Source organism: Gopherus evgoodei, chromosome 13 (assembly GCF_007399415.2).
Source record: "Gopherus evgoodei ecotype Sinaloan lineage chromosome 13, rGopEvg1_v1.p, whole genome shotgun sequence".
In the NCBI taxonomy this organism is placed as follows: Eukaryota; Metazoa; Chordata; order Testudines; family Testudinidae; genus Gopherus; species Gopherus evgoodei.
In genome coordinates, this window is record NC_044334.1 from 23964154 (window position 1) to 23987772 (window position 23619).

General features: G+C 43.1%; 1 protein-coding gene and 1 long non-coding RNA gene across 4 annotated transcripts in view; both read left to right on the forward strand.

Annotated features, from left to right (window-relative positions):
* TAOK3 (TAO kinase 3) overlaps nt 1-23619 on the forward strand; it is a 142818-nt gene that overhangs the window by 101048 nt on the left and 18151 nt on the right. For all 3 annotated transcript variants that reach the window (XM_030582809.1, XM_030582810.1, XM_030582811.1), the window contains 3 exons: nt 1327-1494; nt 5388-5594; nt 17211-17345. In XM_030582809.1, the coding sequence (XP_030438669.1) occupies nt 1327-1494; nt 5388-5594; nt 17211-17345 (510 nt within the window). The remainder of the gene's footprint in view (nt 1-1326; nt 1495-5387; nt 5595-17210; nt 17346-23619) is intronic.
* On the forward strand, nt 5602-16540 carry LOC115660915. The gene is made up of 2 exons (XR_004002975.1): nt 5602-9787; nt 10822-16540. It is a non-coding gene; the product is annotated as an uncharacterized LOC115660915 (long non-coding RNA).

Sequence of the window (23619 nt, forward strand, 5' to 3'; positions counted from 1 at the left end):
TTATTACTGTGACGAGTTCCACGGAAGTCAGTAGGGCTCTTCAGAATACTTTGTGCTAGCCCAGTAGTGAGTGTTTGCTGCATCAGGCCTTCTGGTTACAAATCTTCAGGTGACAGAATCTTTTCCTCTTGCTTCATTGTCCTTGCCTGAAGAAATATATGGGATACACTTGTTCCTTAGAACACTTAAAAATTTATCCTACTGACTATTTGGGGGGGAGGGGGCACATTCAAGGATGCATTTTAAGTGCTGTCCTAAGTAGGGATGGACTCTAACATGTGCTGAAGTGCTTTCCTGAACTGGGATCTATGTAAGGACCTGATCCTATTCCCATTGACTTACTGGGAGCACGATAAAGCTCTGAGTCCTCCCGTTATTCCTGTTCATGAATCTGGAAGGTCTAGAGGATAAATCTTTGCATGAGGTTTAGGCAGGAAGTCTCCAGTAACAGGAGTAAGAATTCCTTCCTCCTGGAGTGTCTGCTTATTTATGCACCGTATATATTCATCTTTACTTAAATTGTATATAATCTGCAAGTTGGCTGCTGTTTAAATTTGATTGTTACTCCTTGGATTACCGAGAGAGAGAGAGAGAGAGAGTGTGTGTGTGTGTGTGTGTGAGAGAGAGAGAGATGAGTGTGTCTGTATGTACACAGGGAGGGAACAGGTCAGTTACTGTTTGTGTGACCGTATTTCACAGTGGCCCCACCCACGATTTAGGGCCTGTTGTGCTAGGCACAGGACGGATCCTGCCCCAAAGGGCACCTGGTTTAAACAAGCAAGACAGACCAAAAGCTGGGAGGGAAAATGGACAGAGAGGGGTGAAGTGCCTTGCCCAGGGTCATCTAGCAGGTCAGTGGCAGAGATGGGAATAAACCCCACGTCTCCTGACATATAGTCTAGTGCCCTACCCACTAGCCCTCCCACTCTGAGTTGATCTCTGATTTGTGGCAGCCCGTATATACATTTATTTTAAATCGATTTGTCGAGTAGAATAGTCACTATATTACTCCACATCCTGTGCTTGGCCGAGTCCTGCACTCCTGCCGATTTTATAACCCTTGAATGAAGCATTTCACCATCCAAATGCTGTACGTCAGGCTGCCGCGTGGCTAGCTTGCTCACTTATGTTGATGTGGCTCATGTACAGTGCATCTAATAGCGCTAAATGAATTTTGGGAGCTTTGGTACCTAACGGTGTTGAGAATGGGGAAAGAAACGTCATATCAGGTGACTTTTAATATAATAATTACCATGGCTCGTGTTGTCTGGTAAAACATGTATGGTGCTGTTTCTTAAGCCACATATCTTCTCTCTTCAAAATCAGCATGACTTTGTTCGCCGAGACCGGCCGCCCCGGGTCCTAATTGATCTAATACAAAGGACGAAAGATGCTGTACGTGAGCTGGATAACCTTCAGTACCGGAAAATGAAGAAAATCCTTTTCCAAGAGACGCGGAACGGGCCACTGACGGAGTCTCTGGAGGAGGAGGAGGTACTGTAGATTCTTAGAGTGCCCTGCAGTTCAGCAGAGATGGAGTGAGGACAGATATGGGTGACAGCCCCAAGAGAAGGCTGTTACATTAGGTTAGGCATATGCACATGTTGGTGGCTTGAGAGCTCTATTTTGGACTTCTTTCAAAGACACAACTTTTTTCTTGAGCGCTTCACAGAAGAAACTCCTTTTTAAGGAGGATTTTGAAGGAAAAGATAGTGGCTTCTCAGGCCAGGTCAGGGAGGGAATAGGCAAAGTTTTAATGTGGAGCAGTGAAGCTGGCTTGCCAAACAGTGATTTGGAGATACTTAGAGCGAGGGAAGTAAATTTTCCTAAATCCCATAAACTGCAGTTGTGGGGAAGGCTTGTTCAGGCATTCTCTTACCGTTTGGCCTCTTAACTTGCTACATGGTGTTAGATTAGACCTCCACCCCTGATCTCAGGAGCACAAGATTTTTAAGTCCAAAGTGGGGTCCTGACAGCATTTGTTTGTGTGCACACTTTATAAATGGATGCCAAGAAAACTCTGTGAGGAATTAAATATATACATCTAAGGCACTGTCGTCCTTAACATGAGGAGATTCTGTTTTTTGGATTGTACTGTTTCACATCCCACTCACCTGGAACTGCCAGAATCTGGATGTGTTCATCTCTCAGGCACACTACAAAGCTCACCTATGGAGGGAATGAGATGATATAGGCATGATATAATTGTTATTGAGCTGGATTTAATAATAAATGTGTGGACAGCAGGTTTAATGGGATTTTCGTGGGATGGTTTTAAATCCTGTAAAGGATGCCAAGAGCTTGATATCGGCACTTAGTGGTGGAAGAGGGGACCAGCCGACCTCACTGGGTAGTGATCTCACCAGCTGGTTTAAAGAGCGTCAGTAACGGGTTTTGATCGTCTGATGAAAAGAGCGTAGCTGCAATGGAGAGCTCTTTAGGGATGAAGAGATGAAATGGGGAAGCCCACAGGGAAAGTAGAGGAAAGCTGAGGGACATGAAAGCCACCCCTTCCTGGGAAGTGAGTTCCACCAAGACACAGTCTCACTCAGTGGCTTGAAATGTACAGCTGGGGCTTATAAAGGGTACAAATGAGGTGCTTTACCTTCAGTGACTGATGGCCTAGACTCTTCTAAATAAAGGCAAGCCTGTTTAATAGCACCATCGCAACATTTTCCCAGTTGCTGAGACATTTCTATCAATTAATTGTCCTATCATGAGCCGAAAATGAAATCAGATAAGCAGAGATGCTTTTTTTAAAAGTTCTTTGATGCTAAAAAATGAAAACTACTGTTTGATACACAAAGCCAGGCATAAAATTAAAATCTGATTCAGTTCAAACCATCAGCTGTAAACAGCCCAATTAATCAGTTTGTAGTAATTGACACTAACTGTGCTTTAGAGAAGGAAACCAGTGATTTGTCAATTAATGATATTCAAGGAAAATTATTTAATGTCACTTGATGTGGGCACATTTGGATAAACTAATACCTAATGGTTTGGTGCATGGAAAACCTTTTCCATTGAGCCCCTTCCTATTATCTGGCCTTGACTGTGTGTATCTTTTTCTTACAATGCAGCAGGCAGATGTGAAGGGGAGAGGTCAAAGTTCAGCACGCTGGGGCTAATCTTTTGGGCCAGATAGATCAGTTGTGCTATTTTGGGAAGAGGAAGAGTCTTGGGCTTGGAGGTGGGGGCGTCTGTGCTGGGATACAGTGTGGCACTGAGAGCACTTCTGAAGAAACACCTGCCTGTACTTCCAGTTGGAGCAGTGCAGCCAGGGCTGTCTGCTGTGAAGGAGAATGGGAACTATGCAGTGGGAGCAGTAGCAGCGCCTGCCATAAAGGGCAGAGTGGAGCAGGAATTTCCATTCTAACCCCCCGTTGTCAGTCACTTAGAATTTTCCAAAACTTTCAGACTGAAATTCCTAGGCTCGGTCTCTGCCCAGGAGTGTTCTCCTCCTCCTCTCCTCCCCTCCCCCCGGTGAAAGTCTGAAGAAAATTATTTCAGGGACAGCAAGTAGGGTGGAAGGGGAGTACTTTCCCCATTTTAATGTTTATAGCTCTAGCGCTGGGGTCAGAGTGCTGAAATGTATCACGATGCATCGCCAAGAAGTGCCGTGGAATATTCCAATAAAATTTGGTTTTGATATCACTGAATTACAGTCCACAGCACATGTGGCACTGAGTTTTCTCACTAAGCTTGTTCAGTGTGTCACTAAGGGGGGGCCACGTCGCGCACACCTGCATGGCGAACTTAGCAGTACAGGATAAAAATTAGCAAGGAGGCACAATGAGTGAAGATGTAGCCTCAGTCACTGCTCATATTGTTAGCAAAAGCTGCCTAGCTCCTAAAGCCTCCCCTGGAGGGGGAGGGAGGGAAGGGTTCCCTCCAATAGGCTTCCTAGGGAGTGCAGGAGATGTTTTCCCTGTTGTGAACATCACTGGGTATATATCCAGTGAGTTCCACATCTTGGAGCTTTGAAACTTTTTTCTAAAGGAACTCCCATCAAAAACTATCAGGAGAAAGTTAAGGTTGCATGTTCAGGCACTCAGGTCAGGAAGCGAGAAAGTTCAGGTTGTATGTGCAGCCTCAACACTGTCCTTTGTGCACATGCATTCTTTAATTAAATACCCATGGAGTGTTTCTCAAATGCTGCGGTATAATAGGCGGTTTCTTCTGCCGCTTTAGATATGCATATGTAACTTGATGTACAATTGTTCTTTCTTGTATGTGTGCATCACTGTCAAATGAGATTTTTTTATTTTGGTTTGGGGTAATAAAAAGCACCCATACACAAACAGAGATCTCTGCCAATTACTTATTACAAAACTAAATACACATTTCAGTCAGCTAGCCCTTCTACCAAACAGTAGCTCTTACTACAGATAACAGCCTATTAATTGTCTAGTAAAGTCCCTCTCCCCGGCTCTCTTCAAAGGCCAGACCAAACAAGATGGCCCTGCACTGAATTTTGGCTAATCAGGGCTATTGTGGACCAGAGATTGGAGAGCATTCCCGAGCCCCAAGTCCCTTATAGAGAATTACCTCCTCTGATAATAACCCTTTGACTTAGATCACTTTATATAAATTCTCTTCTCTGTAAGCCAATGCAGGTCAGACTAGCCCATTATGATAACCCAACTGATGCAAGCACCCAGGAAGGAAAAATATTGTAAGATGCTACTTTTGTGTATTTAAGTTTGTAGAAAAAAGGGCATGTTTTATCATGGCGTTTGAGAAATAATTGAGATCATGTAATTAAATGTATGGTAATGCTTTCACCCATTGTAGTACAGCCCCTTCTGCAGAGTGATACTTGATGTATCTTAGTAGAAACTACAAGCATCATTTAAACTGACAGAATGTCATTTCTGTTTGGCCTGGACATCAAGGCTGAAACCCCTGCTCCTGGGAAAAGTGCTGTGGGATTCTTAAGGGATCACAAATAGTTGGGACCCCAGTTTTTACATCTCCGATACATGGCATCTCAGCTAATCGTGGCTGGAGCATTATTTCAGTACAGACTCTGAGGGAAGAGTGCCCCTTTCTTAATCACTGGCACTACTTACAGCAGCACCTCAATGTTCCCAGTCAAACACTAATCGTGTCCAACCCTGCTTAATTTGAGAGAAACCTGGCTTGCAGCCTGAGATGCTATGGCCGCAGAGCACAGAGCAGAAAACTGACTGAGAGCCTCTGGTAACCTTAGGGTGATACCTGGTTTGGCCTTTAGGAGGTGAACAACAAGGAATTTAGGTGCTGGAAAATAGCGGCAGAGAACCTGTAACTGCAGGATTGCAGAGCAGTGTTGGGCACTGCAGGAATATGCATCAGGCAGTTCATCTCCTGCAGTGTTTGTAATTCTGCTGCCCCTTATTTTGCAGGACAGTGAGCATGGATCAAACCTGAATCGGAAGATGGACAGTCTGGGCAGCAACCATTCCATCCCAAGTATGTCTGTGAGCACAGGCAGTCAGAGCAGCAGTGTGAACAGCATGCAGGAGGTCATGGATGAGAGCAGCCCTGAACTGGTCATGATGCATAATGATGAGAGCACAATTAATTCCGCATCCTCTGTGGTGCACAGGAAGGTATGTTCTCCGGGGCGCTCTGCAGCTTCATGCAATGGCTTCTGTCCCTCGGGTTAGTTCAGGTTCCTTAAGGCCCAATGCAGCAATGTGTAGTGAGTGCCCTCGCTAACCTCTTGAGAGTAGGAGGCTCAGCAGACTCCTGTGGGATCAAGCTCTTTGTATTGTTTCTCTTCTGGCTTTAGCAATTAAATGATCTTTGAAATTAATCATGAAAAGCTGTTGCTGTGACGGCACAGTCAAATCCAGCCATCGAGCAGGTACGTTCTCTGCATGCTTCCTCACCCAGCTCGGCATGTGCCTCATCATCCTTGCCTGCAACACCTCTTAGGGTTCCGATCCTCGGGCTCCTCTGAGCAATTGTGCCACACTGTGTGTTGTGGTTTGAAGTGGCCGCATCTACTAAGGTACCACTTAGCAATCACAGTTTGTGACCAAAGTCTGAGTTGTACTTGGATCCTTCCTCTGCACAGGAGCATCGCACACAAAAGCACTCCTGCGAGGTAAGTTTTAAAGCAAAATTCCACTCCACCCTGCTCTTTCATTCTCTCTTTCACGGATTATCTGTTCTGCTTATTAGAGTGGCAGCTTTAGAGGTGAAGTCGTCTGGATACAGGCCAGGCGCTAACCCTGCACTTGCCATTCAGAATCAACTTTTACATAACCCTAGTGGTGTCCGCAAATGATGGACAGGAAAATCGAGGTGGTTTCTGCAACTGTGTTTGCAAAGAGTTTGAAAGTGTATATAGTGATGTTCTGCAGCCAGAGACGCTAACGTCCCGCTGTACAGTACTACAATAGAAGTGTGAGTTTCTCAGTGGCATGATAACCGCAAAGCCTAGTTTTAACCATTTAAATGCTTATTCTTCTAAACAAGCTTGTCTTTAAAAAAAAAAAGAAAAAAAGAAATAAAACTGCAGTTTGTCATTGAAAATGACAACGCCTGCAATGTAAGACTTTTCTCATGTGCTCTCAATTGTACCTTCAAGCAATAAATTACCAGATACATATATTTATAAAGGTACTGATAGGGAAGTAGCATAATTTAGTTCTAGTTTAAAGGGTACTCCCTGATTTACCTTCTCAAATATGCTGGAAACCCCACCTTCAGCGTTAGCCCTTTTTAAGGAAATAGTGGTGAAGTGTGAAACACCAGTTCACATATTCCCCCAGTGGAGGGAAGAAGATGCTCCAGAGGCTTTATGCTGTCCCTGATCATAGCTGGAGCTTCTTCTTGTTCTACGTAGATTTCAGAAATTAAATATTTTTATTCTTACTTGTTATGTGTTTGCATGTATTGCCCAGATATACAGGATGCACTTTGAGGGGGATGATGTGGATGTTTGTTTTCATAAGTTACAATGATTTTACTGGCTTGTAAATGTCACTACAGCTCATGAAAATAAAATGTGTGCAGCTCCTATCGGGCATGAATTGCATTTATTGTGAACGAATGGAGTAGCTCTTCATTTTAAGAATAAACTTTCATTTTGCAGTAATTTTACAATACTTCCTGTGTATAAATACAGGATGATTGGTAGGGTTATGGCCTAGTTTTTCAGGATTTGTATACAGCTGTCAGTGTCTGGTGCTGAGTGTCTTCCATCTCAAGTAATGCCAATGAGAGTTTAGTGCCTAACTCCTTAGACCTTTTGAAAGTTCCCACCATACCTCTTGGCTTACATGCAATGTTGATGCAGTGCTCATGACTGAAGACAAGTATATTACTGATGACATGGCTATGACAGGTATACTTGTCGGCCAGGAGAGTATTCTTGCACAAATTCATTGTGTACATGTCACTCCCACTGTATGAAATTACATCTAAGACACCAACTAGCTGAGTACATTTCTTTTCTCAGAGCTTTACAAGTGAAGGAGGAGGCCTGGGCACTCATTCATATCTGTGATTTAAGGCACTTTTGCTGACTTATAGATCACTGACAAAAAAAATGTATTCTTAGGCTAATTGTTTGTTCTTTTTATATAGTGGTTATCATTAAAAAGTCAACATTTGCCAGCATTTGCCATCAGTTACCACAGCGCACATTCTGAGAAAATCACTGTTCTTCCCCTATACTTACAATATGATGGATCTCTGGTAACATCTAGCAAATGTTACCTTTTTGTTGTCTTCTGCTGTATTTGCATATACAGGAAAATGCAGAGTATATACATAGATATGCAGTATAACATATATCACATCAAAGTTATATTCTGTATGTAGTTTTATCAGTGTTTTATTAGTTTGGTGATAGCAATTCTCACATCTAGCTATATTTGTTATAAATGCACATGCCTGCTAATAAAAGCTAGCTGCACAGCTTAAAACACAGAAGTTGAATTGAAATAGACTTTATATGTGTGTATTTACAGTATTTGAAGATAGACATTTTAGTTTCTTAAAGTTTCCTCCTTTGAAAAGTTTGTTAGTGCAAGTTTGAGACTTCCTGTTAGCTTAGTGCTCATGTTAATTATGTCTCTGTGTAATCTGTGCTCTAAAGTATTCCACACCAACTGATGTTTCTACTGGCAGTTGAAAAAGTACCATGGGAACAATAGGTTGTTAGTGTCACTGGGGAGCTTTAACCACAAACAAGTCATGATGAGCTCAGGTCCAGTTAAAATTAAGTCTTCATCTTCAGTTTAACCAACTTCTAAAGCAAAAGAAAATAATGCTGATTTAAAGTAAGTCTCTGAGCTTGATCTAGCCACTAGCTATCGTCTAGTCTCACTTAACTCTCATGCTTTCATGCAATGGATTTGACCCTTATCTAAGTAAAACAAGTGCCATGTGCATTTAGGATGCTCTGTAAATGATTATTAATAATAATGCAGTCTCATGTATCCGAAAGCTATTAAAACATCATGCACTGGCAAAATTACATAAGGATGCTAATGTTTTAAAGGAATCCAGCTTAAAATATTATAAACCCATCAATCTCTTCTCGCACACATTCCGCTTAAAAGTTTATCATAATTCAGTGGTGTCATGAAAACTACAGGTCCCATCATGCAGTTCTCCTTCCTGGTCTGAGAGGCCAGTCTGGATAGGAGCTGCAACTGATTTCTGTTTAATGCAAATTTGAGGCAGGCCTTTGGTTCTTGGCAAGACACCAGTGAAGTCCTTGGTTGAGCAAAGTTTGGGTGCCCCTGGCAAAGATTCTAAGCATCACAGCTGTTCCTAGCTATTCTGAATGCTAAGTGAAGCATAAGAAGCAGGCCAAACCCCTTGCACTGGCATGTTCACCTCTGTTAGACAGCCGTAGGGTTTTAAAAATAAAGAAATGGAGCATGCTTTCTGGCCAAAAATAAATGAAATGACCTTGTGTTTCTCATCTAGCTGCTCTGGTTACAGTAACTCTTGGTACTTGGCTCATGCCGTGCTATGTTTGTGAACATCATTAGGCTCTGCAGTGAGAAGGTGTGTCCAAAGCCCTTCCTAGGCACATAATCGCTGACAGAGAATTAAAGCCCGTGGCTGTCAGTAGCATCTAAGCTTGTGTTTCGAATAAAGTCCACTTGAGCTCATCTGCTAAAAGTCCAGCAGAGCAAGACTGAGTTCCTAGATGGGAGTGTAGGGGAAGGCTGCCCTCTGTAGGCAGGGTGGGTAGTTCTTCATATCAACTCTGAGCCAGCTGTTACAGCTGGCACCAACAGAGCCCATGACACATAAATGGGCTAGAGTGGCAGCCAGCCGAATGCCTTCCACAGCCTCCCTTTGCTGAATCCCATTGCAGCTGTAGGACCTCCTGAGGTAGCAGTTTGCTGGTCCAGTGACCAACACCACATTTCTTAAAAGAAGCCAAAATGTCTGTCATGTCTCCATCCAGCTCCCACAAGCTACCTGGAGCTTTTTCCTTCCCAGTGTTTGCATCTTTGTATGCTGTGTTAATCTAGCTAGTGTAATGGAGAGGCATCTCACTAATTTACTAGCTGAAACGTGGATCAGTCTCTCTTTAGAGAGAGAGTTAGGTAACTACTTCTCTAGCCAAAGATCATGTTACGTATGGATATACATTCCCCTGGGCATCTCCCTTTGGAAGTAGAGTCGGTCATTCACTTAGGTTACGGATTGCGGGCAAAATGACATCTCAAGTGCAGACCAAACAGTTGTATCTTGGAGGAAATTTTTTATTTTTTTTTTGCCAGTTGCACTCTGAATTCGCTATACGCTTCTAAAGCCACATGACCCAGTGTCATGGTATAATTCCCTACTCTGAACTTTAGTGTCGAAAAGATGGGGTACCAGCATGAATTCCTCTAAGCTCAGTTACCAGCTTAGAACCTGTAGTGCTGCCACCAACCAGGAATTCCAGTGCCTGGTACACTCTGGTCCCCCCAAAACCTTGCCCGGGGACTCCCAAGACCCAGTCCCTCTGGATCTTAACACAAGAAAAGTAAACCCTTTCCCTCACCGTTCCCTCTCCCAGGCTTCCCCTCCCTGGATTACCCTGGAAGATCACTGTGATTCAAACTCCTTGAATATTAAAACAGAGAGGAAACTTCACTTTCCCCACTCCTTCTCTTTCCACCTCCCAGACTCTCCCTGAGAGAAAATAATCCTAACACAGAGAGAAAATTAACTTCTCCCCCTTTCCCCCTTCCCTCCTTTCTCCCCACCAATTCCCTGGTGGATCCAGACCCAGTCCCCTGGGGTCTCACCAGAATGAAAAAAACAATCAGGTTCTTAAACAAGAAAAGCTTTTAATTAAAGAAAGAAAAAACAGTAAAAATTATCTTTGTAAATTTAAGATGGAATATGTTACAGGGTCTTTCAGCTATAGACACTGGGAATACCCTCCCAGTCTAAGTATACAAGTACAAATTAAAATCCTTCCAGCCAAATACACATTTGAACTCCTTCCAGCCGAATACACATTTGAACTCCTTCCAGCCAAATGCACATTTGCAAATAAAGAAAACAAACATAAGCTTAACTCGCCTTATCTACCTAGTACTCACTATTCTGGACATATAAGAGACTGTATCAAAGAGATTGGAGAGATTGCACGTCTGGTCCCTCTGAGCCCCCAGAGTGAACAACAACCAAAAACTAACAGCACACACAAAAACTTCCCTCCCTCAAGATTTGAAAGTGTCCTGTCCCCTGATTGGTCCTCTGGTCAGGTGACAGCCAGGCTCACTGATCTTGTTAACGCTTTCCAGGCAAAAGAGATATAAAGTACTTCTGTTCTATTAACTCCTACTATCTGTTTATGACACCCAGGAACAACAAAACCCACATGCCATCAGTGAAGGTATTCTGAAGCAAAGTAAGGATGACGATCTGTGTCTTGGGAGGACAATGTTGTGTTTCCTTGCTTACGGCATCCAGATACTATTTTGCTCTGTGCATTAGAAATGCAAAGTGTTGGTCAGGTTTGATTTGTCCATCCTGCATAACCATTTGCATGGTACCCCAGAGATGCTCTCTGGTACTTGTTTGGACTCCTGAATAATGCTAGCCGGGGATGGCATTTGAGAATTGCCTTCTTACGGTTTAATCAGCAGTTACAATTGCCTTTATTTTATAGGGAGGAATAGATGTTGGTGCCATCATAAGTGTAAAGCATCGAAATCCATTACAGTAATGGCAGCAGGAAGCATGACTATGTTCGAGATGTCGCTTTCACCATAAAACATGTTGACTGTGGCGGTAACTCTTCATAGCCAGACAGAGCATACAGTGTGTCCCTTTCGGCATTAGCTGCAACGGGACATTTTTGGTGTATTAATATTTACCAGGGTGCTGTTCAGCAGCATATGAGCGCCCTTCCTTTTTGGCCCACACACATCACAGATGACTTATTGTCAACCACTCCATCAAACTGACGCTGCAGTCATGTGTCTTGTGGTGTCTTGGGAGACATTGTCCTAGCTAAATATGCCAAGTGACAGGACTTGGAGCACTTCCTTGGGAGACTACGTCACAATATTTCAGCTAGATTGGGTATAATGAGGGCAGCATTTTTACTACAAATAAAGGTGGTGTCATTTTTTTTTTGAAGTATCACATTCCACGTTGTTGTTTTTGTTCAGCCACAATGCACAGCTGCTGCTGGTGTGCTTCTACCAATACTAAGCACTTAGCATTTCTTCATAATATTATTTCTCTGGTGAAACCCTTAGGATGTCAGACTGTAAATAAATACCCGTTTGTATAAAACATTTTTAAAACAAGAGATCTGAAAGGAGCACATTCATTGTTAAGCTCCACAAACAAAATCGACTCCTCTTTTCTCTGCCCAATGTCCTGTTACAACTTAAGAAACTTTCCAAATCATTAACTACAAATGAAAACAAAATATGTTGCATAGACATGACTCCTCTCCGCTCCATGATGCGTATGTGGCATCCTGGCTGGATCCAGTGATGGGAGGGATACTGGGTGCGCAGCCAGTATATGTGGAGTGGATGAGATATATAGGGGTATGTTGCCCTACAGGCTGAGGTTTCTGATTTACCCCTGGAGAACAAGTAAGATCTGATGGAATTTTCCTTCTGGTTGGGAAGGATGAGTAGGGACTTTTGGAGCCTCTGGCTCATCATAAGTGGGGAATTCTGGGCTGTGTGTGGAGAGTAAGACGTGATTATGTACTTGCCCACCTGCCTTGAACGATTCCAAGCCTTGATATTGATGTGGAGCCTTTTCCAAAAGGACTCTTGTTGAAATGTGACCCTATCTGCAGGTTGTTGATACAGCCAATGTGTTGTGTTCAGCTGATTGTTTTATTCCTCCCCCCTTTGAATTCTGGGAAATGGAGGAGGTTGTCACGGCTTCGTTGTACATTCCCTTTAGGGTCCTAACCATGGTTGGTTCAGTCGCTCCCCCCTTCATATTTGTGTCAAGAAGGCTGGCAGTTCTCGTGGTCTATTGCATACTGTTGTCCAGGTGGCATCTGTCCTCTTGAACTGTCTGAGGGGAGTTTGCTTGCTGTGCTACTGCTTGTTTCCCCTAGCATCAGTCAAGATACAAAATGTCAGTGAATGCTCTTTTGAAAAACAAAGCTTGGGAATTTAGCTTCTTGCCGATCAAATGTGATCAGCGTTGATGCAGTTTTTCTACGTATATGAATTTCTCCAATCAAATTTCTCAACTAAGATCATGGAGACTTTTCTCTAATATTGTGTTGCCTTGATTCTTTGCACTTAAATACGCCTGTTTTACCTTTCACAGAATTGCATGGGCAACGATGATTTTATGTACTGGAACACTTAAGGCAAGCTGTGGGTCTACTCATGTTCCCATCAAAATCAAAGGCAAAATTCTCATTGACTTCAGTGTGAACAGGCTCAAACCACGTATACTTAATATGTTGAGTTCACCTTTCTTTCATACATAACTTGCTCATTCTTAGCTATTGCTGGCTTCTGCTCTGCAGATATTTTGAGCATGTGTGCGAAGGTGGTTTCAGGAGTGTGTCCTGGTCCATGCAGCTCTTGGGCATGGGTCAGGTTAAAAAAAAAAAAAAAAAAAAAAAAAAAAAAGACCTGATTAAGCTAATTCTCATAACTGTGGTCATTAGAAAACTTGATGAGACTATGTGGTCAGAGCAGTGTGGGGGATATTGTTGGCACAATATACTCAGTAATCTGAGTGCTATGAATTTGGAGATGTCCTTAGAATGTTGCAGTAGTGTAGTGGGTTAGCTTTTAAAGATTGTTTTTCAATGAGCAGAGGAGAAAGAATGGTCTTGGGTTGATAGCACTGGACTGGGACTCTGGAGATTGGTGTTCAGTTCCTTACTCTGCCAGTGGAACCTTGGGCAAGTCATTTCACCTCTCAGTGCTCCAGGTTCCCATCTATAAAGTGAGGATGATAGTACCTTACTGCCTCACAGGCGTGCTGTGTGAATAGTCATTATTGCGGATAAGGTACTCAGATGCCTATTTGAACCCAGTTATGTGCCTTATGCTGTCCGAGTCAACAAAATTTAGGCCTGGATAGACCCAGATCCAAACTTGCCCAAACTTTGGAGTGTTTGGATCCAATGCTCTGGTTGTAGAGATTGGCCTGAGATGCCAAGTTTGGCTCATAACATCGTCAAAGACCCATACAAGGGGGCTTGGAACCAGGTTCCAGATTGGACCCATATCTGCTGAAAACTTAATAGATGTTGCTCAGGCTATTGACAGAAAAGAAGCAATAGATGGAACCTACAGACATCCACTCTGTGTGCTTGTAGCTAGACCTCTCTCTCAGGAGCTGTTGGCCTCACTGCCCAGTGTATTCTTCACTGGCAAAGGGAGAATGGGGTCCTCGTGGCTCATTTGTCTTAACTCCTTTTACCTATTTGGTGCTAGCTGTCACTGCTACGATAATGTCACCTGTTGGTCTTGACAACTATATATATTGGATGTATATTTTTTCTGGCCAACCTGATACATTTCTCTGAATATGTTGCCCTGTTAGCTTACCCAGGGTTGCTGGAGATTTTGCATGAGGCAGAAGCCCCCAACCCTGACTCAGGGATTCCAAGGACAGTCATTGGGCTTTTGTCTACACCAGGTTTTCCAACCATTAAATTTTCCATTCTTTTTGTGTGCTTGGTTACAAATTAACTGCCATGTCCCTCAAATACATCAGTAAAGAGCTGTTGAAAGATTTTATGTTATTCACCTCTTGCAGACTGTTCTCTGGGCTCCCCTAAGATGCTGCTGCACATAAGTCAATGGAAGTTGCACATGAAGATGTGAGGGCACAGTTTTAATCCTTGAGACTCCACCCCTTAGAGAATCCAAGGGATCTCACCCGCTTATTTTTTACGGGGGGGAATTAAAATGAATGAAACAGAATCAAAGAGAAGGCATCATTTCAGGCTGTCTTGTGAAAAATGGAAAGGCGGTTACTTCACTTAGAAAACTTTTTTTTACAGCAACTTGATTTTTTCCTAAGAATGGTTAGTAGATTGCATTGACCTCCACCACACTAATGTAATAGCTGCTGTCTTGCTAGCGCTAAAGACCTACATCTTTTGCACACCCTCCCTTTTCACCAAACTCCCAAACAAGACATTTCTCTGTGCCTTGCTGGACTCTGGAGAATCGCCCTGTTTTAACCAGTGGTGTCCCTTCCCCTTAAAGCTCTGAATTGAGACCAAGGTCCTTGAGCCAAAAAAGGAGCCCATCAGCCTAGTTGAAGGGTTTATTGGGGGTTGTAGCCTGCATTTCACCCACGGCCACTCACTCTTGTCCTTAGATTGGTCACTGCAGTGTGGAGAACTCCAGAAGGCTTCCGTAATCTACTTCTAAAAATGTTCCAAACTAGGATTCCAGAAGATTTATTTTTAGTGGCTGGTCCATCTGCATGGAACACCATTGCCTATCCTATCAATAATGTGTTCTAGAGCCTCGGTCACCTAGAATACTCCGGTCCTACAAAGCTTCATAGATTGATTATTTTCCCAATAGACCCACAAACCTAATTAGCTGAAAAATATTCTTGAAATTTAAAGATTTGATCATGATATTTCAGGAAAGACAGGGATCTGAGCTTTAGCTTCATTCAGGCATGTTATATACATTTTAGACCCTACTCCCTCTCTAATGCGCACACAGCTGAAAGCTAAAATTCAGACTAGTTTCAAGGATGGCTGCTCTCTAACCTTACGGAGTGTTTGCCACTGTCAAAAGTAATCGGAATTCAACATAATGCCCAGCATCAGATTGACAAAAATGCAAAATAAAATGAAATTCTTCTAACAGTCCAAAGGCTTTCTATTTCTAGAAGAGACTTCCTTTTATTAATCTCTTTCTCTCCCTGTCCAGTCTCCAAGTTTTAAACCTTCCTTGTCCCCTCCTGATTTAGGTGTGGCAGGTTGTTTAGCATCTTCTCTCTTGCCTGGAGGGAAGATGCTAAAAATACAGGGATCATTGTAAATCCTGTTCTGTGACAACCCTGGCTATTCCTTCCACTCCGCCAAAGCTCAAATGTGAGATGTAGAGTAGAATGCAAAATCTTAAAATGAGGGACACAAGAAAAACGGTTGGCTCTAGGCACCTTTAAAATGGTATGTGGTTCACTTCTGGATATCTACATTTCTTATATCCTTTACTTTCCTGCTACATATTTGTTCACCATATAGAAAGTGCACAAACTTGGGTAAAATGGCGAAAAATATGGGTCTAAAATAAAGTCTGTGTGAGCGATATGCTCCTAGGCGGCCAGGGAGAAGCATGTCAAGACGCAGCTTGTCTGCAGTAGAGTTGTTTCATACAGTTTCCTACCAGTAGTGCCTACCAGTGGGAATACTGGTGTAAACTAGCCAGTAACTGTGTTTTCTAATCTTGGTCAGCGCTGGTCTACAGGACAGGATGGCTACGAAGTCAGTGGCCATCTGCAGCGTTGTCTCCACCAAGTGTTCAAAAATAATGAATCAGGCCTCTGAAAATCAGGAGCTTTTTAAAAAAAAATTAGTTTGTGGATCTTTTTATTTGCCTTCCGATGTGAGGGCCTTTGAGTCCCATTTTCAACCTTTACTCTATAGCCACAAGGGCTAGAAACTTTTATGGTGTTTTTTTTAAAAGAAAACAGAAATTCTCATGTAATTGACTTCAGGAGCTGGGCTTTAATACCAAATGACAAGAGTTGGCAACTCTGTTTGCTCCAGAGCTTCCACCTTTGCCAGGTCCTTTGAATCTGCGCTGGTGAGAGCGGCAGCTGGAATTCTTAGGGTACTGACCTGGGTACATAGTTTGCAAATACTTTTTCCTTTTGGAAGTCACCTTTATAACCATTTCTCTTAACAAGTCAACAGTCCTGGACTTTCACAGGCCTGTCCGGACCGAGGACATGGATTTTGAGCAATCTACAGAATACTGCTTTTTGTTCCAACACTTAAATGCATGGCATTTCAGCTGCAAAATCACTAGTTCTTAAGCCTTTGACTACTAGAGAGTGAGGGATTTCAGAGAAGACCATTTGTGGTAAACCTATGAGCTGTCTCTTTAAATTTAAAAAAAAAAAAAAAAACCCTTTGCGAGGCTGTAGAGAGAAAGTGCTAGAACCGTGCATGATCATGACTGGAAAGCAGGATCCCTGAGTGGTCATTGAGTCTTCCCAGCACAAGATCGGGAAGCTGGTCTCTTCAAGCCTGCAATGTTTTTAGGCAGAATGATCCTTCTTCAGAGCAGCTAGCAAACAAAAAGATCAAATTAAGGAGAAAGCAAATCTTGAAAGGGAATGAGGCAAAATCTTGCTCCTGTGTTAAAAAGGAACAGCATCCTCCTGGCTAGACATGGAAATCACATTTTTAAAGGGATTATTTGGTTGCAGCGCTTTAAGCAAACCTTTCTGAAGAGTCTGATTGCTCTGCATTGCTTTGTGCTTTTGCTTCATTTTTTTAAACATATGTAATTCTGGAGGTTAAAAAAAAAAAAAGAGAGATTCTGCCAGGGATTCAGAAGGCATCCCACTAGCGATCAGCTGACATTCTTAACTGAAGGCTGCAATGTGTTGCTTATTCATTTTGTACTGTGAGAGCTGCAGGGGCTAGCAGAGAGCTAAACTATGCATTTCAAACAGCAGTGCTTGTGCAGAAAGAGGGGTGAGAAAGAGGCAGCCGGCGAGGAAAGAGCACAGCTGGACTTTCTCCTTGTTTTTATCCATTTCTGCAGGATCATGTATTTATAAGGGATGAGGTGGGCCACAGGGATCACAGGCCTGAGCCGCGGCCTACCCAGTCAGTCCAGAATCAGGCCCTCCACTACCGGACCCGAGAGCGCTTTGCTACAATCAAATCAGCATCTTTGGTAAGCGAACACCCCACCCCATCCCTTCTTCTTCTCTCTCTTTGGTTGGGAAGAGGATTAAGAATTTTCTTCTCATCCATATTTTTTTTTTGTTGGCATAGCAACTAGATATTGCACAGAAAGGGGTGTGTGTGTGTGTGTGTGAGAGAGAGAGAGAGAAATGTAAAAAAAATCCATTCTGGGTGTGTTTCCAGCCTATATAAAATCAAACACATTTATGCGTGAAGTTGATTTCCTCTCTGATTTTTTTTTCTGTATTGCATCTCTCTCTTTTGTTAGTGGTGACTACTAGTAAGAGACTAATCAGTGTGCATGCATATATATTTAATTGCACGTGTATAGGTAATAGATTTTGGTTTTGAACAAAAAAAAATCAAATGTTGATGTATTTGATCATTTTAAAAATGAGACAGTTACCTTCCAGGGATGAATTGCTGGCTATATGTGGCTCATTGATTTATTTATTTCAAGCTACTGTATTTACTGCATTTTTTCCCTGTTCAAATCCATGAAATGTTGCCTGGCTCCAATAAATGAGGGTTTACAGCAGCCTGTCGTCTCACAAAGAGAGGAGAAGGGGTTGGTAGGATCAGGCAGCATTTGTACTATTGCAAATGTCATCGGTGTAGATGGCTTTGTAGTAGCAAAAGGGGTGTGTGCCAGAAGAGTTAGTTTTCTTGCCTCCTCCACCATCTCTCTGTGTGTCTCATACACACAGCCTGAAATCAGCAGCAGCCTTCCGAGGGAGGAGAGGCATAAGCAAGAAACAGGGTCCTAAACTGAAAATAATTGAAATATTGATTATTTCAGCTGGACTGACATTAGAGGTCACATGGGTCGGAAAATTTACAATGTATCCAGTGTCTGGCCATTGCATTTGCTGCCTATTATGACATCATCGCAGGCCAACCCAGAAATTACAATGGGTAACCCTCCCCCTTTCTGTTTTAGTGTGTATCTGAATGATTCCCCCTCCCCCATCACCACCATTTGCTGATTCCCTGTCACACCCCAGCCTGTACGTGTGTGTTGACCTTAGGTTAAAGCCTGTGCAGTGGGGATATTAATATTGTTTGTGCTGCTGAAATCTAAAATGAAGCAGTGGAATTCAGACTACTACCATTCCTGTTGGCCTGCATCTAGGGCAGTGAGTTTCTTTTTCCAGGTGTACTTCTGAGTAACACACGCTCTGATTGTTCCATCCCCCCCCACCCCCCATTCAAAGGGTGACCTAGAAATCTACGCATTAGAGGTCTTCGTACCAGCATTCCTGACACAGCAGGGACCTCAGATAGCCTACACCCTTTCTCTGATATTCCCGTGTTGGTAACTGTCTTTGTAGACTATACAGTGCCAAGCAATTGTCTGCACTGAACAAGTAGGATAGCTTCTTTCCAGTCAAGTTGGAGTCGGGGGGGACAAATGATAAACTACTCAAAATGTCATGGGACAAGCCAAATAAAACCCCATATCTTTTCTGGCATCTTGCTGGCTGATACGTTTTACTCACCATGGAAGGCTCCTCGCTACCTTAACCCCATCACCAGAGGGCATAATTCCTGGTCTCTTTCACCTTGTAATTCTCCAGGGGTTCTATTCCTTCGCCTTAATACTTCAGTTAATTCTGCTATCAACAAGTTATCCCAGGCGATGGAGGAATTTTGAGAGCCATCTGCCAGGCAGTAGAGGGTGCTCATGTGATGATGAAATGCATTGTCCAGACATCCCCCTGAACTCCTCTGCTCAGGGCAGCTGACGTCCCAAGGTCACTCCAAAGCCCCACTTCGTGGCAGCCTCCTCTGGGGCTGATACTCTGTGCACTGGGTCTCTGGGATACTTGGATTTGCTAAAGCTTCTCTTCCTACGTGACCAAATCACCGTACAGTTAAAGGGGTTGTGAAGCTAAGTAGGGAACATTCTTTTTTCCTGTCATTTCCACGGGGCGTGTTCCTGAGGCGAAGTACGTTTGGGGTCATGCAGGGCTGGTTTGGAGTTCAGGTGAGTGCAGCGGTGCATGCGCACCATAGTATCTCCTGGCAAGAGTGAATAGGAGACTGATGATAATACCCACTGGTTAAATCCATTTAGAATACAATAGCACCGCTCTCTTCTTGGGTGAAGCATGGGATTTCCTTTCCTCCATACATCTCCATCCTTCTGTTTCCAGTTGTGTCCGTGAACACCTCCCTGGCCTTTCTTATGTCAGGAATGAAATGAAATGACAGGAAAGCAACATACAGGAGCAGCTCGTGTGGAGGTTTTGTTGTTCCTCCCTTATCCGAATACAAAGAAAAAGATTAAAACTGTTTTCCCCATAAAAACCTGTCTCTGTGGAGGGGGAAGGATTCATAACCTATCCTCACTCCAATCTGTTTTTGGGTGAGCATACAGAGGGAACGCTCAGAATTGCCAGAAGAGGGTTGGTTACTTAGTGAGCATCACATGGGAGATTTCTAGCATCCCTGCAACCAGCCATTCAGATCTCAATGGTTCTTCATTCTTCTAGTTGATTTTCACACTGTTGCTTCCATAAGGTATCTTAAGTGAGGTGCTGTCTTCTCTACATGGACGTTAGATCCCATGGCATTGGCATCTTCTAAAATAAGAGCAAGTTTGGTTGCTCCCCCCCACCCCAGACTGCTCCCCATTGCTATCCATCAGTTGCCTTCTCTGGGTTCTGCTCCCCAACCCCTGAAGAGTTGTACAGTTGTGAGAGAAATAATGACTATTTCATAAAGGCCATGGACTGCTCTGATGCTGTTAGTAGTGATCTCTTGGGATGAAAACCTCTGTGTAAACATGCATTGTTTTGTTGAGGTGAAAAATCATCTTCCTGTGAGATTCCCTCAAACCCCCCAGCCTGAGAGATGGACAGCACTGTAGATAGAATGCATTCTGCACTGGGGAGGGAAGCGGAATAGCTGTCCCAGCTGGTTGAATTTAGAAACAATATATGTGATCTCTGAACCTTAAAGTTCTCCCTGGTCTGAACTTGCTGTAGTGCAGGCTCTCAGAGGAGAGTGTCTCTAAAAAGGCACTGTCAATTTGAAATGTAGTCCATAGCCAAACATTAGTTAAAAGTGATTTCTGGTAGCTCACCTACCCCTGAGCCCCATGATAAATGTTATGGTTATACAGTCACACTTTCCCATTGGTTTTAAATGTGTTTTTCTGCCCTATTTCTGCATGAGAGCACCACCCAAACAATAGGAAACTGACTGACTTTACAGAAGAAGCAGTGAGATGAATGACCAACAAAGTGCTGCTAGAGGCACAAAGGAAACAAGCTGTGAAAACAGAAATATTTTTTTCTCTAATCTCTTTCAGAGACTGTGACCTTAGGTATTTTTTGTAACAACAGTAGATAATTATTCAGGCAAGAGTATGATTGTTAACTTGGTGCGTCTTTTAAGGCCAATTTTAATCCTCTTTTGGAGCAGAAGTTCTCAGATCTGTTCATAGTGTGGGCTACTGTTAACATGAGCTGCCTTCTTTCTCATTGTTTATGATTCAGACCATTTGCAATTCTGTCATATCCCTGTGGCAACAGGGACCATCACGTACATGGGACAGTAAGGAGAAAGCATTCCATGGGCTTTTTGTTGATTTTTATGCAATATAGGAGGCGTCAGCCTTGTGTGCCCTGCCACTTCTCCACAAATCGTGAAGCACATGTTTTGCAGATCACCAATGGTCCACAGGCCACAATTCAAGAACCTTCGCTCAGGAGCTTGGAAAACCCCAGTTACCCTCACCTGGAAAGAATGCAGAACATGCTGCATCTTGATCACAAATGCCAGGCAGCATCCACCCTGAAAAGGAAGTTTGTCAAATCCATGCATTTAGAGACAGGATGGGGTAACAGTATTGTCTGAATTTATTTATGGCTTGACCCCTTTTTTCAACACTTCTGGATGCCTGTCTTCATAGTTGTTCACTTAATCTGGGTTTTCGAGATGATGGCCTCTGGTGCTTAAAATCCTAGAGAGTTAGTGGCAGTTGCAATGTGGGTTCAACTGAAGGCTGCCTTATTCTGTTTGGAATCAAAATGCAGACAAGGAAATCTTGTATTCTCACTTCTTGTATTCTTAAACTTCTTAGGCATCTGGTACACGAAGGCAGTGATCTATGGGGTCTGACCACTGAAATAACATCAGGCCAGTTGGACTCCAAATACAGACATATATATTTGAATTAATATAGTGTTTTCTGGGTCTGTTGAAAATCTATGGCATTGATGTGTCTTTCTCTTGACAGAATCACCTGACTGCCCAAAAAGTATTCAGTTGATACTGTGCCCCTGCTCTATTGTCTTCTCATTCATAGTCCTTTTTTTCATTGTAAGAGATTGGGCATGTTTTCTTGAAACACCCCACCCTGGTAGCAGGGGCTGATATTTCTGGAAAATGGTTATGTGGATTCTGGTTGCTCATCTTACCTGGATATGAGAGGTGGGCATGGCTCTCGGGGGAGAGGATATGGTGTGCCAGCTGAGTAGTGTGTAGGGAGGAATCTAAGCAATAGGTAGGGCTAGGGAGGAGGTTTGAGCTAAACTTTCTTACTGTTAATGTCTGTTAATAGAACAAAATCTCGGAGGATGAATCTGGATTCTGCATAATATGTAGAGTGGATGGGAGCAGGCTGGAAAAGACACCTGGTTACACATGCCTTAACCATGCTAAAGATAGGGGACAAATAAGTCTTGGTAAAAGCTATTGTATTTTATTCAGCCATTCAGTTCTATAGCTGTCCTGACAACTGTTGTATGTTCATTTCAACACAGAGTTTTAACAACATCTTGTATGTTTGGCCTTGAAGTATTCTGACATTTTCTGATCATCTGGGAAATACTTTTGCAGTGAACAAATCAGTCTTCTTCCCTTATCTGTTATAATCTGTAGGATTATGTTGTTCATAAAGCACTTTAATGTCCTTGTATAGTTAAGGCTGCCATTAACATGTTGTCATAGTGCTTCCTCGCTGTTCTTACGATTTTGTGTCTTTAACATCTGACTGACTGTCACCCCCATCGTATCCATTTGAAGACTGTCACTCATCTTGCTATAATTGGTTTCGCTTCCTGTTGCTGGTGTACAAGTATATGATCAGTCTAGGTAACTTCAGAGTAATGTCATTTGACCCTTGGTGTAAAGAGGAGACGTTTGTTTCTCTGGCACATGTTTGACTTTAACAGGTTGGCTTTAACACAGCCACAGGTTGTCCCTGGGGACAGAGCCTGATTTAGACAGAAAATGGATGGTCTAGGTGGATACATTCCTCTGAATTAAATCCATGTTTCATTTTTTTCCTGCAGTGCTTCTGGTTGCTCATTTTGTGCCATAAATTCCATTGTTCTTATCAACAGTTATTCTGGGCCTTCGACTTCAATTTTACTGATGGTTCATTGTTACGTCCTGTTCGCTGTTCTCGGTCCACAACACGGTAAAGGCCTTTCAGCCCTCCATCCAGATCTGCTTTTCATAGTCCACTGCAGAACAAAGAACTCTTCAGCCCTGGGAAACGGTTTGGCTGGAATGAATTTAAGCGTGCAGCCACCATGGTTTCACTCTACAGAGCCAGTACTGTTGTTCCCAATGGCATCTCAGCTATCTTGTCAAACGTGAACTGTTTTGTTGATTTAGATGGTTTTGTTGATCGCTGCTTCTTGCCAGCTAGTTGTCTTAAAATGCTGGACTGGCCAATGAGTGTTTAATAACCGAAAGCATCTGTTTTTCTTCCTCTATTAAAATTCAAGCCATTCAACAGCCCTTGAGGCATCCCATCCTAAGTCAGTGCTCAGCTGTTACTTCTTAACACCTTCTAGCGGCTGTGGTGATGCAGTACCTTCCACTATTTTTTCTGTGGAGGCTGTGGTCACCACTTAACTACCCACAGAGAAATTCAAAAAGAGCCTGGGGTCCCCCAAACTGCAGAGAAAGTTGCCACTGTGCATGAGAATAAGAGCTATTTTGTTTTGTAAAGTTTCCATAGTCTCTGTCAAAGATCTGAGCACCATTTGCTTCTTGCTCGATCTGTGGAGCAAGTGTGGAGTGCAGGCCTGCAGGGCTACGGTCTCTGATCCCATGCGCCATCCATGCCAGGCCCAGCGTTCACCCACAGCCACTACCTGTGAATAGCAGCAGATAGTGAGATGGTGGTTTTGGTAGGCAAACCTACAGTCAGGTCATTTTACCAAGAAGAAGATGGTTGCGGTGTGTCTGACAATGCTCTCCTTTGAACGGGGAGCACTGCAATTGGTATTTTCTTCTTAAAA